This window comes from Anopheles funestus, chromosome 3RL (assembly GCF_943734845.2).
Source record: "Anopheles funestus chromosome 3RL, idAnoFuneDA-416_04, whole genome shotgun sequence".
Taxonomy (NCBI): domain Eukaryota; kingdom Metazoa; phylum Arthropoda; class Insecta; order Diptera; family Culicidae; genus Anopheles; species Anopheles funestus.
The window spans coordinates 15,872,388-15,889,964 of NC_064599.1; the positions used below are offsets into that span (position 1 = coordinate 15,872,388).

At 42.6% G+C, this 17,577-nt stretch overlaps 1 protein-coding gene across 2 annotated transcripts in view; it reads left to right on the forward strand.

Moving 5' to 3' along the window:
• Window positions 1–17,577, forward strand: part of LOC125768558 (uncharacterized) — a 77,555-nt gene that overhangs the window by 39,078 nt on the left and 20,900 nt on the right. For both annotated transcript variants that reach the window (XM_049436388.1, XM_049436389.1), the window contains one exon: window positions 14,910–15,020. In XM_049436388.1, the coding sequence (XP_049292345.1) occupies window positions 14,910–15,020 (111 nt within the window). The remainder of the gene's footprint in view (window positions 1–14,909; window positions 15,021–17,577) is intronic.

The following is a 17,577-nucleotide window of genomic DNA, read 5'->3' on the forward strand; positions in this document are numbered from 1 at the left end:
TTCTTTCGGGTTCTTTGTTGGACGGCTATCATTAAAACGTATAGTTTAATGTTACGGAAGGAACATAATTGTTTCCAGCCTCCCAAGGGGTACAACAAAAAAACTCCCCCTAAAACATCCATTGATGCATCTGCATTCGAATTCCATGAAGCACCATCGGAATGCGGTGGAACACCATAGATGTTTGAAGGCGGGAGCGCATCATCAGCACCGGTGATTATGATCGCTCGGTGCGCATTTCAATTGGAAGTTTACCGAGCGAAACGCGCTAGAACGGTTCTAAAATCAATTACAATTCTCCACCATCCTACGCTGGTACGCTTTCGCTGCGGCATTGCGCAAAGTTCACCAGTATGTAGTGTGCAGCATTGGTTGCGCGTTGATCATTACTCCTATGTGCACCTATGTGCATGTGGAGCTACGATTCGTCTGCAACAACAAAAAAAACAGGGTTGCGAGAGAAAAGCGAATTGGAAAAACTGTGAACCATGAAGTGTGCTTGTTGCACTCATGATTGCATTCCACTTGGGGAAGATGAACCGATGTTGCCTCGTTCATATGGACGCCCTCTATTACGCCTATTCCATTAAGGCACGCAATCGCACCGCGCGTACTGCATGCTATCAGCCCATATACCACCAACGCTGCTCTCTGTGTGGACGTGGAAAATGAGAAAATAAGTGCAGTAGTATCTGCGATTCGTATAGACCTATAGACAGAAGCATAAATTTTTATACATATACTGAGACCAGATATGAAAACCATTGGTAATTTAGCTCCATAATTTGCTAACCTTATTCCAATCACCTTTCTCGTCGTCGGAATCTTCTATCTTGCGTCCGGAAATGTGGTGGCTGTTTAAAGTCGGAATGTGCTTTATGCCTTTGATGCTTTGCTTCGATAATCTCGTGAATAATTTGTCTCATTAGATATAGATTCTTCGCGCAATAGAGGTGCTGAACGCACGCGACGCGCCCTAGAATGTGTGGAGCTAGAATAATTGTGCTATATTTACCGCCATTACCGGGAAGCAATTGCGTGTGCAATTTAATTTGAAAATGAATCAAGAAATACTTTACGTCATTACAGTAGCCACACTTTTTAAATTGGATTGATAGATAGTGTTATTAGCTATTTATTAAGAGTGCAATGGCAGATATGTTTAGTACGTATTAGTCACTTTGACAGCACAACAAAGTATAAGATACTTAGTACTTATCAATCATTAGTACAATTGTACTAATGGAGTATTAGCAAGGCAAACTAAAAATCTCCAAATCTTTTAAAACATACGATATATTCTGACATTTGTTTTTCATAACTGATAAACACCTCATATTTCCCTAATTTGATTGTTTTAATGAATGCTCACTAAGCTAAATAGCTTAACAAACCAACATTAATTCGAAACAGAAAAAGACGAAACATTGACCACCGTCAATACCGTTTGTTTCCTCAAGTGTGCTACTTAACATGCGTTACTGCGCCAGAACAAAAAACACCACACCATCCCTTATTTCGGCAAGCTGCAACAGTTCATCATTGGTTCCTTCCGGCGGCCGCACATTTGACACGGTGCGGAGACGTTAAATCCGCTTCGTTAACCACATTAAGACGACCATACAACCTGCCCAGATACGCGATGATACGCACAGCTGCACAGCTGTGAAAACAAAACACAAAACGCTTCATAAAACATTCACCTGAACCGTCCAAAAAGGATTGTTCGGATCCATACCGTGCCGCAGTAAAAGCCAGCTTAAATAGTATTAATCGCCACATTACACCGGCACCGTGTACGGATAGACGATGCTTTTCTGAGTGCCATTGCCGTGCCACGGTAAAGGTACAAGATGCCTCAAACCATTTGGATAATCTTCCTTCCCGAAAGAATGAACATCACCTGGAGAGTTTTTTTACGCCTTCGAATGTTTCAAAAATCCACAAAACGGGAACTTAACTATGACGGATTAATGTATTACGCGCCAGGTTGGCTAAAGAATAGCACCAGAATACACGTCCAATTTCCAAACCAAAACTACACCTGAACAGGCTCAAATTGTTGTTATTAAACCAATGATGTTGTCTTGTACAAGACCATCTTACATCGGTTCTACGGTGTGCAGGCATTAGTTGTGATCTTCTCCCTCGGGTGATGTTACTTTTTTCGAGTTTGCTTTTGGGAAATGGACCACATTAGATGCGGCGCCTTAAAACGAGCTCAACCGCAGGGCACACGGTAGTCGTAATTAACAACTTCACTTCCAGTAATGTGGTCTTTCGGTTTGTGGTGCCTTTTATCCATGTGAATGGATCCGGGAATACAATGCTTATCGGGTTGATTCGACAGATCCTTTCAAGGGTCCAGCAACTTCAACTACGCACGGTAAGAAATGGATCGAATGCATATGGGCACAACATGTACATATTACGTTTCGGTTTTTTTTTTGTTTTTTATCTCGTTAAAGATGAACTTTTAATGTAGCTTTCTTGCTACATTATTAAGCTCACCACGAACAATAAGCGCTTTGATTGGGTTAATTATGTTATCATCTTTATTGCTCTCCACTTTCCAAACGCGAGCGGTTTCCAGTGGGTTTTTTTTTATTTGCTCGTTTTTACCAGACTTGGAAAGTACACCATGGGACTACCGATAATCCTTCGATAAATTACAGGCTCCGGATATCGAAGAATCCGTTAGCGAATCTTGCCGATTGTACACGTTATTGCACGTGAGTGAGAGCAAATCCTTCCACTATCTTACACGCCCGTCTAATCAGTCATAGGTTTTATTGGTGTAATTCCTGCGGTACTGGTACTGAACGCGAAAAACAAGTAACAAACATGAACGTTCTCGCACCGTACGGTCTTTTACTTTCCACTGTGAGAAGCTTAAATAAATTCCCGCATGTCACTCGTGGCTGGGAAATTTATTAATTGAGATAATGTACAAGCACTACACGCACCTGAGCAGTGGAAATCGGCATGGAGCGTGGTAAACGAGTGCGATTCGCACATCCAATGATCGTCTCTCGTTGAGTTCGAGCACCCTGGAAGGATTGAGCTACGGTTTTGCCTCCAAGGGAAAAAATGTGTTTGATCGAGTGGGTACTCGTTGTCCAAGGCGTAGTGTACGGGTTCCTATCGGTGTTCGGGTAATATGAGTTATGATGCTCATGCTTTGCCCAGTCCAGCTGTGTAAGCATTAAAAGCCTATCGTTCTAAGCAGAAGATTGTTCTCCAGGGATGGAATGCTTCAGGCTCTAGGTCCGTGTGTGTGTGCCACGTAAAAGTGTTCGTAACATATTTGCTTATCGTGCAAAATTTATTCACCCGTAACTTCCGCTCCTCACATGTACCATCGTTGAAGTCTCCCGGCCTTGGAAGTGGTTTCGCATTAGATCCGATAAATGGATGTTGATATAAGTTTTAAGACTGCGAGGCTCTGTGGAAACACATTTGTTTTAAGCTGGCTAAAATTGCCCGTGCACGGCCTTACACCTATCGGGTACCGGTGTGAACTTCTTGATGGCTTTATTTTGTGACATGATTTATTGCTCCATAGTCACCATCAATTCCGGACCCAAAGAGGATAGAGCGGCGAATGGTCCCATCCAAATGATTGCGATACTGCGCGTGGATAGTGTTTTTCGTGCGTTCAATTTGGAGCGATAAATTTTCGCGTACAATGTATACAGGTGGATAATAAGCTTTCAAATAGCCAAGTACCGAATGTTTTGAGGCTATTCGGCGATCTTCCACCGACGCGTACGTATAATGTCTAATTGCCATCATCGGCAAGCATCACACCTTGGACAGTGGAACTGTTTACGGCTCTATTTATGGTGCTTGCGTATTACGCGCCTGAATGCGCCCGACCTCAACGACGTTTATGAGCGTGTCAGAGCCGATGACTTGACCGATCGTTTGCGACGGCTTCACATCTTGCACAATCATCGTAGGCGGGTGGAATAGCCGTTCGGGCTATTCCGACGGTGAGCAAATGCTACCACATACGATAGCTTCTCGGCTGTTTGATAAGCTCGCTAAGGCAAGAGCTTACGGGGCTGTAATTGGACGTTAGCTGTAACATTTGTTACGCGCCCCCATATTTACCCACCCAAGATTCCACATCAACGGAAAAACCTGTCATTGAGCGTCATCTGAAAACGATCGATTGAATCGGGCAATCGTCTGAAGTCATTTCGCAAAAGCACCAGAGTTAAGATTCCGTCAGCTTCAGTAGCAGTTCTGCAATCACCGAGACGCAGTCGACCGAGTGCGTTGATGCGTGACGTGATGCGTACACCGGTAAACCTTCGGTTCAGCAGACCGCTACATCGAGAGGGGTAGGTTCTTCGACGCATCGACACTGTAATGAATTCAATTTATTAAGACTTCCGAGTCGGAACGGTGTTGATGGACGTCTGAATGAAGAAGCTCAACTTGATGAGGTGTGTACGGTGAGAAACACTCCCTGCCTCTTGTTTTGTGCTAGAATTCAGACGCGTTAGCGTAGAATCAAGTAGTTAAAGCAGAAAGGGGAAACCTGTAAGTGGGCATTAAGAGCAAAACAGATGCCGATATAAAACATACGTATTAGGTGAGGCTTACCAAGACGCGGGGCCGGTTCTGAAGAATTTGTCTGGATCTCAAGTCGAGCGCAAAAGATGTTTGTTTGCTGATCGTAACAGATCGTGCATACTCTACAAAATCGCAGCGAATCGCGTGCATGTAATTACTGTACAAGTGAAAACTGCTACCCATCTGTAGCTTGACCGTCGAACATCGCGTGGATGTCGTCGGCCGATCCCGTCTGTCAGCGGGAGGTCTCCAGAAACCGGGAAGCGAGCTACCCAGGGCTGTAGATATACGCCCGCCACCTTGGCTAGGGAAAACACTGCCATTAACCTTCACCCGGCCGCCAATCACACCTGCTTCGAACTGGAGAATCGGAAAGCGCGACGAAACCCATCCAATCAGGCAGGGTGAGGCACCGATTAACCTTGGTTGGGTGGGATGGGTCCTGATTTAAATGCACCCATCGCGATCAATCAATTTGCCACGGTGCGATGCAACCGCGGAAGCGTTCGCACAAAACCACCGGCGATATAATGAAAGTGTGCGGAAATCGGCGAGTATCCTGAGGAGCACGCGCTCCATATAAGTTTGTATGCTTATGGTAATTAGCCGGGAGCGCACCGGATGGGACTAATTACATATGTTGTAGACCGTTTCGATGTTTTGCGCGCGCGCGCGCGTGCCAATGCAGCCCCGTGAACTAGATGCCTTCGGAGAGACCCTATTCTACTCATTCCAATCCGTTGATCTATATTTAATCGATCAGAAACGAAAAATAAACACGGATTCCCTACTGCTTCGACACGTTAGTTGTGATCCAATTTCCCGCGTTCCAAACTGTCCCGCTGAGTGTCGTCGTTGTCTCGGCATATAATTTATCAACCAAAATCTGAACACGATCTCGTTAGGGTGGAGTCACTAACGGGTACGATTTAGGGAAAGAAAACGAAACAATCGGTAAGCGATAAAATGATTGAAAAGGAAATAATTTAACATACGCGACGCGGTAAGGTGAACGGGCGGACCGTAGATTAAGACATTTCGTGGCACCGTAATCAAACAGTCATCTAGCTTTGGCCGGTTTCTCTCACTAATGTGCGACTTGGATTCACACATTATAAAAACCAACCGAACGGTTACACATTCATAGAACATGGAATGGTTTTTGGAGAGACCGGAGACCTGACAGAGTGAAACGCATTCCGGCTGCCATCGTTCCTAGGGGTGAGGTGTCAATTTTTCTACCAGAAGGAAAGTGGTTAACATACGCGTATGGTGCTGCTGGTGCCATTAAACGAACCCATCGGAATGGGTTTGCCGTTAAGGGGCAAACAATGGGCAAACAAATGGTCTCAGCGCTTACCAATTTACGTCTCATTGGAAGAAGGGATTTTTTTTTTCAAATGGAAAGCAGAGTAGGTTGGTACAACATGAAGACGACATCACTTAACTGTTTTTCTTCAGCTTCTACTTTCTGACTTGCGACTCCATTATGAACATTTCAAAGATGATCTGCATAAGAAAACGGTTAGTGATCACATCGATTAATGGATGAAACACTTTCTTCCGATCAATTGAGAAGCTTGATTAGAGAAAGAATTTATAGAAAAAATAGCTCTCCCGTATTGTGGTGATAACAATTATTAAGCAGCTTTTGATTGATTTGCTAACATAAACTGGCTTCATAATTCAAGATATGCTTTATAAATTGAAAGCAATTAAAATAATCGTTTCTAATCGGAACCTTATAAAAGTCTACAAGGTGAAACTCATCTGACTGCTGACATCATCAAGCAGGGGGAATATCTTGGTCTAACCTTCCCACATACAACAGTGCCTACCTTTGCGGATCCTGTGGAAGCAATTTGGAGTGGAAGTAATTTAATTTCGCACATGTTGTCTGTTTAGTTTTCGCGCATCTCCACTTTCTTTTGCACCCTCTTCAACAGGAAACAACGGCCACCAACCCGCATGCCCATATGTGATGCAATCAATAAAGCACGCCGTGTTTTTATTTTCCAAGGTTTTGTTTTATTTATTTTCGTCCGGTAAACAGCGTTACAGTTCAACAGACAGCACAGGGTGGGCGGGACATTGAAAATAAAAACTGGTAAATAAATATTTGATTTGTAATGTAGGAAAGCTGAAGCGTGGAAAATTGTTGTTTGGTTTATGTAATGATGCGATCATGTGTGTAATAGAGATGGTACTGTTTTTGGTTGAATTTATAAAACAATGTTTGTAAACTGTTGCAACACGACTCTCGCCAGATCTAGGTCTTTTCGACACTTGCATCGTGTAGTGGCGTATCGTATGTAAATGTATTCAATGCGGTTGATCGTTAGCTGTCCTTCCTGCTCGTTTGCTCCAGAATTGTGTTCCTCTACAACCGCATAGGCAACCACACAACCATCAAGTCATTCGAAACGGCTTAGTGTGCTGCACCGATTGCTCGCCAAAACGTTACCTTGACCATTAATGTGCTAAATGTGTATCACCGAACGTCTGCATAGTTTTTGTTCTTCCTCACACCGTCGATTCCCGAAGAGAGTCATTGAGCCTACGCATCTCGTGTAGTTTGTCCGGTGGAAATTTAATCCACCCTTCCGCTTCAAAGGTGGCTGCTTCTGCATAACAACATGACACTTGGATCGCTCGAGTTGCCTAGAGAATCTGGTGCACGGAACGCCACAAGTTAGCATGCCAATGGGCTATTATTTCGGACGCGATGGAGATAGAACACTAGACAAACGCTATTTATGCCGTCCGATCACGAGATACGCTCCCGCATCCCGGTTTCTTCCCCGTGTACGAGTTCCAAGTTGCGCATCGATTTGCGTTGTTAATGCGATCGTAAATGGCTTCAAGCACGTTGTTGTTTCGCGTAAGCTCGTTGGCATCCTACGGTGTAAACGGAGGTTTAGCCAAACAGCTCGGACCACTCGGACACGGAATAAAGCTTAAAATGTTGCCATTTGCCGGTGACGTCCGATGACCCACTGAAGACACGGCCGTGTCCCGGCGTAACACATGAGGGCATGTGTTCTTGTAGCAAAACCCGATACAAAATGGTTCGATTGCTTCCCTACCGGTCGGCTATTGCATTGAAGCGCCCATTCTGTAGGTTGTTTATTGGAAAATGATGCGTGTAAAGTGACTATTTTATATGACTGCCCTGTTCCTTGTAACGGCAACGCCTAAGGTGGGTTCAAGGAGTGCAACATAATCGAATAATCAGAATCCGTTGGTACAACAAACGGAACAACACACACCCGCCCTTCGGTGCTGGTCATAAACGGCCTGATCGTGCCGATCATATGTGTTAATCTGGTTTACTTCGATCCTTGTAACATGCGCCCGACGTGCGATAGCGGAAAGTGTAAGGTTGCTTTTTTCCGACGAGTTCCCACTCAGTTGGAGATCTGTTCAGATCGCGTGTGCTTGTGGGCTCACCAAAGTGAGCCCTTCTCATGTTTCGCATATAATTGCATATAAATGCATCCTCCGCACAAACACCCGAACGTACAGGTCGCACGTGAACTTCACCCGGGACAGCCCTTTCCAAGGTGAAAAACATGCCACAAAAAGCCGACAGAAATAAAGAAGGAGAGCATGTTTACATAGCGAACCGCATAATAGTTCGTGAAATGCGGGAGACGAAAGCCTACAACAATCTGGACTAATGCGCGAACTCTAATCCCGGTACGTGTTCTGGGTCGAACGGGAAATTGATTTCTACGGCAACGAAGAACAGTCCCTTTGCGTTTATTCGTTCCAGAGTTGCTTGGACTTTGAGCTAAATGAGTTGAATCCTGCACAAATGCAAATAGTGTGTCTCTGCGCACGAGTGTCTGATTCTGGCTGATGATAAATGGCTCGTTTCACACTGATCGCTGGCAGGCGTACAAGCACAAACCACGATTGACGGTTTGGGCGAATGCGTGGAATGCGGTGCGCACGCGCGACCGTAAGGAATTTATGCGAAAATAACCATTTTCTTTGTCTAATTAAAGGCACATCTCCGCGGGTGAGGAACTTAACGTTAAATTGTGCCCCACGGTAAGACAGGCTGCCATGAAGATGTTTGAAGACACTTCAAGTGACCCACAGAAATCAATACGTGTTCGAACACGGATGAACGAAGATCATCACCCAGAGACTCTTAAGGCGTAAAGTCATTTGAAACGCGAATTTGCCCACTTATTGGATGTCTAAAGATTGAAGAATTTTTAAAACATAATGGATTAATCACACAGCAGACGGAGAAGATGAGTTTAATCACCATCCTAAGCAGCTGTTCAAGTTAAGTCAAATAGGGTTCACCAGATACGGGGGGTTCACCGAACGATTCTACTTCATTCTTAATAGCAATCAACGCGCTTCACATCCCCAGTGCCGTTACGCTCATTAGTGGTAACAAATTGTTCAACAAATAATTTTATTACAAGCGTAACATGCGTACCCCTGAAATCTGCCTGCATAATGATCTTTCGCCGAGTGTGAGAGAGAGAGAGAGAGAGAGAAGAAAAGAACAACGCACGTTTAAATAAATCAACCTGCCATCGGATCGGTTAGCTCGATCAAACGCCAGATCGATCGAACAGGGCGCCGTACTGCCGGACTACGAGTGGTGTTTATGGACTTCTTGAGCCGACACGTCAAGTTCGGCTCACTCGTTTGGGCACACAATAATCCACACTCGTTAATGCTATCCAATTTGGTTCACTCGTGAAACGAGCTCGAGATCTCGGTGCAGGTGTGAAGATTCTCAGCGGCACAGCTTTAATGATGTGAGACAATATGCTCCAATTACTTTTCCATGCTTCCTCTGGGGTTTTTTGGTTTGGAGCTGAGACGTGAGCTGAGTTGCTCCTCCAAAATTACACTTGAGCTCTTGTTAGTCATGTCGATGCCGTGCACCGGGTGGGTCAATCGCTTGCCCCAAAACCTTTAATCGGCAGTAGAGATTCTTGACCGTAGGTAGAAGTTTATTAGTAGGCAGTAGCTTCCAAGGTGCGACGGAATATGGACGTTCAAGAATGGACGTTAAGGTGGTGAGGTGAAGTTTTTCACACGTTTATTAAATCGATCGCAACGATGATCGTATTCCGGAATTCTGAACAGCTCGATGCTTGGCGATGCTTGAGTAGGTAGCGTCTTCGAGTTCGGATCTAATCGACAGGTGATTTGGCAGTCCCAAGTTGGCAGAAGTACTCAACTACTACGAGTACTTTCCACTTTACAACAGGCGGTTCAATGATGAACAAAGGAAATTTCCGTCCCAATGTTTTATTCTTGTTTGTAGTTTATTTCTCGTCTTAGAAAAAAAGAAGATTTCCAAGCCACCACAAAACGATACAAACGATTACCAGGTGCCATATATGTTCGGGGTGGTGTTTTCTTTCCTAAATTCATCATGCACCTGGAACGAGGCGCAAACTGCTCTTTCCCTCTCGATCGAAACGAAAGTCAGAATTGTGAATAAAAAGCGCACCCAAACAAGTGTTTACTGAGAGGCACAACAAGAGCAGCAGCAACTGAAATCTAAACAACAAATTCAACCCTCTGCAGGTCATGAGAAAACATTTATTATCCAAATCTCTTCCTTCCCATTTACTGTACCGTTCAAAAGTGTGAATTTTCGAACGATTATTGCGATTTTGACCATATGCGCGCTTTTTCCACAGGCTCACAAACACAGGAAAAAAAACAGAATAACCCGCGCAAGTCACCAAGCGTTATGATTAAACCATCGAGTATTTTGTGGGGCTTGTTTTTTTTTTGGTTACTGTTGCTTCCAACCGTTGGGCGGTAAAGTGGGCAACGATGAAATTAAATAAAAATAGGGGCAAAAATTGGGTTCCCTCCACGCCCAGCTTTTAGCCGAACGTTTGATCTCCAACAAAAAAAGGGCGAAATGTTTTGACGCCATTTAGTTGAGCTTTTTTTTTCGTTCACATTACTGAGACCCAATTCCCAAAATTACCTTCCCCAACTGGGATTTACACAAAAAAAACCGAGAAATGGAACAATTTTGCATCGATTACCACGTACAATGAAGGGATTGTGGTATGTTGTGTAGTTTGTAGCAGCATCGAAATGCAACAACATTTGTATCGAAACACATCTTGTGACCAATTTTGTCAAAACGCAACAATAAAATACGGCCCAAAAATTGGGTCAATCTCGGTCGCGTACACATAATGTTCCTCAAAACTCCATAAAGTGAACGCGTTGGTAGTGAAAATCGATTGTTCGGTAGGCAAAAAAAAAAATGAAACAGGAGCGATCTTCATGCACCATTACGGGAGTAATTCAATTTTGTGCCCCACCCTTACACCCCTTCCCGTATTTCCTCCCTAATGGGGTCCGGAATGTGGTTCACGAAATTGAAAACTAAAACATTTACTTGCGTGCGTGCGCCTGTAGTTTGTAGCGCCACTAGAAACACTAGCAGCTGCATTCGATGCCACATACATCGCCCTACGTCCCAATGGCTTAGAAAATAAAACTGAGTCAAACATGGTTTCTCGTTAGCCGAACCAAGTCGAGTATGTTTAGTACCGTACAAAGGCTGAAGATTCACCACAGCAACGGCTTAATTATGCAGAGAAGCGTAAATTTCGGTGCATGTTGTACGGTCGGGATTCATTTGTTTCAACCTCTTTGCCGGTCGCTGCTTCCAACTGTTCGCGTCGATCACTTGCCAGGCGTTAGTAGATCCCATAAGGTCCATCCCAATCCCTGAAGCCCACCCCGAGAGAAGAATCAGCACTGAGAGGCTGCTGTTGCGCGAAATAGCGGTTCTTTCGCGATGTTTCATTAAAGCAATCGTCCATTTACGAGCGCGCTGGACCAATGGTGGTGGCCAATGGGTAAAACCATCACACCAGGCAGGGCAGGCACGGGGAAATGAGATTTTGCTACGCATTTAGCGCTTTCTTTTGCCTAGATTCGGTGATTAATCCAAATATACATTTGGACCAGACTGCGTGCGGATGAAAAATCCATCTAATTCGGTTTTTTCTTCGCTTTACTTTTGCTGTGCAATGCAGTGGTTTTGTGAAGTGAAATGCCAAAACTGGGAAGCTTCTTGGCGAAGGTTTCGGTTTAAACTAAATAGCAACAAAAAAAACAGCAACAAGCGCATTGTTTATGAGGTACGAAATTAATGCCAATCATTTCGCACTGCTTTCGCAAGCCGGTGGCAACCGTAAAAAGTAAAGCGAGTTCGCAAACCACGGTAGTCGACGGTGAAGTTTAAGGTTATGGACGTAGCGCATTTTATTGGTGTAAAGTGGACGAAAGTTAGGTGACTTCTGAAAGGTATTAGTATGACAGTTTTCCGTGTGTTTTTTTTTTCGTTGAGGCAGACCATAATGAACTCATAATATCACCGACCCTTACCGTGCTTTATCACCAGCGGAATAGGTTTCTTGTTTAGAGGAGGCTGAATGGACCGTTTTCGGAAAAAAGTAAAGTGGAGAAACTACGCAAACAATTGCGTTGATTTGAATACATTTATTAAGCGGTAATGTGTTTTTGAGTGGCAGAAAACTTTATTGTCAGCTAATTTAGCTAACGTGTAAAAATAGGTAGTAGATTTTCGTTTAAAATTAGTTTTTATGTGATGCGTGGATATGTTCTATTGAGACTACTAGTTCTACTAACGCTAGAACTACCGAGCATATTAAGCGTTTTAAGCGTTTTAAATTATTAGTTGCTTTTTTTTAAAATGCACAGTTTGAATAGATATGGAAAAGTGATATATCAACTAATTTAGAATTCTTTAACCACAAAAATTTATATGGCGAAAATTAAGCGTTCCATTCAAAATGACTTTCCGGTAGTTCTAGTTTTAATGTAACAGTTAATTTGTCTATCGAGTATGACTTGTTACTATTGCATTTATAATTCTTTCCTTTATTTTTTCCTTTATCAATATTTTTTCCTTGTCATCACATGAAACATTTACACTTGCTATGTTCGTTTTCATGTTGTTTCAAATATATTTTTTTGTTTTATATTTAATTTTGGTTTTTAATGTTATCCTCAAAATTATTCATTTTCAAATAAACATTTTGTTATATTGCAAAATATGTTTTTGTTTCAGTGTTTTTTTTTTAAACTGCGGACGATTGAAAGCTTCCTTCCAATACAGAAACTTTTTTCCATCGATGTGTTAGAATACATCGTGTGTCATTGTTTTAATAAAATGTGTGTCAAACAAGTTTTCTATTTACCCATTGATGTAAAAGCATTTGCACTTCCATGCCAAGTGAATGGTTTTAAGCCCGTCCTGCACAAGGCTCCACACTTTCCAACAAACGGAAATCACATCACTGGTCGAAACGACACTTTCACAACCATACTTCCAATATTTGGATCTATTAAACTACAACGATTCACTCAAAATTGACATGATCGGAACCAGCTCGCACTGCTTCGGGGGGTCCAAAGCGCTATGCAAACAACCGTACCACCCAGGTGCCGGGATGGATACAACTTCCCGGGAACTTAGATGGAACCCACCCGCTTCCTCGACACTCACGGACGATATTTTATTCAATTCACCGTGAACCGCATCGAAACCGGTGCTCGCGGCAGCATTCGATCGTTGATGTGCGCGGAAATCCTACTCGAACTCGAAGGTATACCGGATTCAATCCACTCTGCGATCTGCTTCGCGTTAGCATGAACGCGAGTGGAACGGATCGTGGGTTGATCTTCCTCCGTTGTATCCCAAACCGCCTCCGAAACCTGCCCACCCTCACAGGGTGTAGTTTAGTTAAAGTTGGTTTACATTGGAAATTTCATTCTGCTCATCATTTTCGCTGTTGCATTTTCGCGCCACTCGCCGGCCGCTCGCTCCACTTTCAAACTCCTTCTTACCATATTTCCCACCGATGACAACTTCGACTCATCGCTCCCGCCAGCGCCCATCGTGCAACAAATTTGTGTGAGAAAATTAGTTCCCATCATGCTAAGGGGCGGGGACAGAAGTCCATACCAGGTACCCCGAACGGAATGGGTAAGCCCCTGCGTGGGTCACTAACGTTACCGGTTGGCATTTTTTTTTTTTGGTTTCATCGCCCGCTTCCCAGCCACTCTAGCTGGCTTTATTTGTGCAGCGTATTAGCGTTTGTGTGCTTTGAAAAGTATGAGAGTTTAGGAGCCGAAATAGAATGATGGAAATATGTACATTTCATTTGATTAAATGGCACCAGTGAAGGTGAAAGAAAAAACACGCAAGAGCTCTCTTTAACCCACTGCGAAACACATTCGTCAGTGACTTGCCAGCTGACCGGGCTTCCGGGTTTGAGCTTTTTGTATGAAAGCCGGCCATGGTGTGGCCTTTCGCGGGGGTCAATATTTAGTGGCGGTGGCCGCTCACAATGACGATGAAATGGAAAGTAGTCGAACATGGAACATGGAGACAAACTAACAAACGAACTATAATCGTTTGAAACGGTTTGCCGGGGTGGTTTGGGTCGCCCGAAAATTCTTCACCCGTTAGGGTGGGGAACACTTTTTTTTTGGTTATTGTAAGCAAAGTACTATACCATGTTTAAATTCACATTCGAAGTATAGCACAACGTCGTAGAAACACAAAAACTACATATTAATGCAGTGCTGTAAAATAAATTCAAACTTAATGCATTTTGTTCAAATTTATTGTTTGTTTTGTCTTGCAATGGTGATAATGATTTTTTGTTTTGTGATTTTTTCTAAGTTTAATCGCATTTCTTTTGTTTTGTTTACCTTTGCATTTATTCAATTCATTATACTATCACTGGTGAAAGTTTCTCGTTTGTAGATTATATATGATGTTTTTTTCTGTATTTTGTTTTACTTTTGATATTGTGCTTTTTGGAGTTCTTCGTACACTAGACGGCTTTTTTTCTTGAAATTGTTATATAATTCATTTTCTTTTAGTTATAATTTCAATATTTCTGGGCTTTAAATTCAACAATTAATCTTTTTGAACAAATCATGAATGTTTTAAGTTGTTTTAAGAATAATACTTAAAACTGGGGCGGCCCGGTGGTGCATGTGAAAAACGGCGCCCGTCCACACGGCAGGACCGAGTTCAAATCCCATCCGGACCGTCCCCCCCGTAGCATGGACTGACTATCCTGCTACGTGGTAAAATAAGTCTTGATACGGCCAGGCCGTTCTAACCGAGAAAAAAAAATACTTAAAACTACTTTTAAGCAACTTTTTGTATGGTTCAGGCACATGATATTACATGTTTTAGATTTTATTGAATGTAATTGTACATTTTTTTTACTATTTACATTTCTTTTTCGTTTTTTTCCACTTTACAGAATGCACTCTAGCGCCGTTCATCAGTGGATCAAGCTCGGAGAAGATACCGTTCGTCTTTTTGCCACACCGTGGCCAAATCGTTCATCCGAGCCGTGAGATTGGATTTCCCGGTAAGTTGCTAAAGGATCTCACCTAATCTTCGATCACCATCTTCAACCATCGTCAGTTAAAGATTCTTTTCGCTCATTTCTTCTCCCCTCCCCAATCTACTATCTTCACTTTGACCCTTGCGAACTCTTACGATCAAGTTAAGAGAATGAAGAGAAAAACTACAACAACAAACCAGTACAACGGCACTTGACTTTAATTTAGCAAACAATTATTACACCTCACTTTAGATGTTGAACCCTTGACGGCCTGGGGTGTTCCACAAAAGCGATGCTTTCACGCTGAAGCAACGGCAACGCTTTCGCTGGCTTTCAAATGAGCAAAGATTTGTTAGAACACGAAACAACGAACCTTTATCCCGGGTTCCTAACCCACCTTTTGCTGTGCCAGAGAGTGTTTGGACAAATTTGCTAATGGTGTGTTCTCTAACGATCAGCCGGGCAGCGCACCTGTTCGCGAAGGTGCGAATTGTTGTGCGCAAAATGCACAAGACTTTTAACCTTCTGTCAAGTGGTGCAATTTGTCGAACGCGATGCGTGTCAATGCACTGCTGCTGTACTACCTTTCGGGTGGTCAACTGTGCCGTGTTTCTGATTGCTTCGCGTTGCTTCTTTCCGTGCACTATTGGACCACCGTTACAAACACTTACCGGACGGCAACGATTCCGTTTGCTTTTTTGCTGCCCTCTTACGCGCATGCGTGGCACGCTGCACCGGGATAATAGCCCGGGTTACGTTCCGGAATTGAGACGATTCGCGAAGACGCGTGTGGCAGCGTGTGCTTTAAGAGGCAAAAACAAAAAAAAACCGAATGTGTTTTTCTTTTTCAAGAATTATGAAAAGAATCCGAAAAAAACGGAGGAAAAGACATAAGGCAAATTTGTCGCCTCTGAGCATTATGTTTTGTACACATGAGCACACACACACACGCAATATGACGCACGAGCGATGTGCAAACACATTTGTGTGGCCCCCCGTTTCCGGACACAATGTATCCCCGGGAACGACCCCATTAGGCGGGTCAGTAGCCGGGAACGTGTCGTATGTGTGGTTTGTTTCGCATATGTGCATAAAAATACTTGGAATGCAGTTTTAGCTTCTGTCCCGGTAACATGAAGCCCTGTTTTAATGGACAGTGTAGTGTTGATGCGAGAACATTAAACGGTGAACTGAGGTGAGATTGGGAAATATGTTTTTTGTAGCGATACATAACAAAATATTGTGATAAGACTCTTCACATGATAAGAAGCATTACGACGAGAATGAATGTGATTTGTTTTACAAAACACACACCAAGGTAATTTGTAATTAAACATGCAGTTTCTGAGGCGATCAATTAAAACTGATGAATTCTTCATTTTAAGGTTTTAATTTTATCGCAAAAAAGTTACCAGAAAAGCTTCTATTTAAAATATATTCATTAAGGAGTAGTCAAGACCACTAGTCGAAATAACCGTAAAGCACTCTAAATATTACGATTTTTCTATACTTTATAATTAATCAATCATTATATTTTAACGATCAATCAATTCACACTGGGCTGATGAATGAAGAAGAAATTTCTCATAATTTTTTTTTCCAAACAGTGTTTTGTACGTTTAAGCGCATTAAATTTTAAAACAAAAAAAAACATCCATTTATTATCACTAATCACCCATATAGCGAAAGCATGCAAATTGCAATCTATTACCCGTTGCAGTTATCTAGCATTGCGGTGTGATGTTTTAATGTTACGAAAGTAAAGTGGAAAAAAAACTTTGCCTTTTCCATATTAATGGTATGTGCTTTTATTGACCTTTCGTCAGTTATTTCTGTACCTAACTTACAGTAAACTAACACGTTCAACCATATGAAAATTTACCTTTCACAGGAAAAACATCACTAAGAAAAAGATGCGCTTTATGATACAAAAATCAAAAAAACCGAAACCATAAATTGCATCTCAAAGGAGCATCACAACACAGACTGATGAAATAATTAAAAATTTCTCTTGCTTCATATGTATAAAAATTTGCCTTGTTTCACATAAATTAACGCTCTCTGCGAGTAGTGTTTCGCAAAAAACCCCTTTCGGAGTTGGGACGCTATAAAACGATCATGTGCAATAAACTGTTAAAAGTTTGGGGCGAGTTGAGCCGTTTGAGTTTTGGCCGATCAAAAGGATCCGCAAATACGGAAAACCAATCCTGAAGAACCTGATTTTTACACCAGTTTTTCCCCCTTCTCAGTTTTGTTGTTACGTTTTTGCAGCACTTTAACATGAAAGAGGACAGGTCCAGTTAGAAGTGCTGGAAAGACTTAAACGATGGTAATCTAGCGAACCGGTACAGTTCTTTTGTACTTTCTTGCGATCTCGCATTTGAGCCGATGGTCACACAAATGTGAGTAATAAAATGTTGATATGATTTATATTCTCTCACATGGAATCGCTGAAACCACGCGCGTCAACAAAACATTTGAGTGTATAATGAATTCAGCTAAAAATTGATTCGCATTTGGTTGCCTTTTTGGGGAAAAAATAACACTGGCAAAATCAGGTGAGGCCAGGTGTGTAGATTTT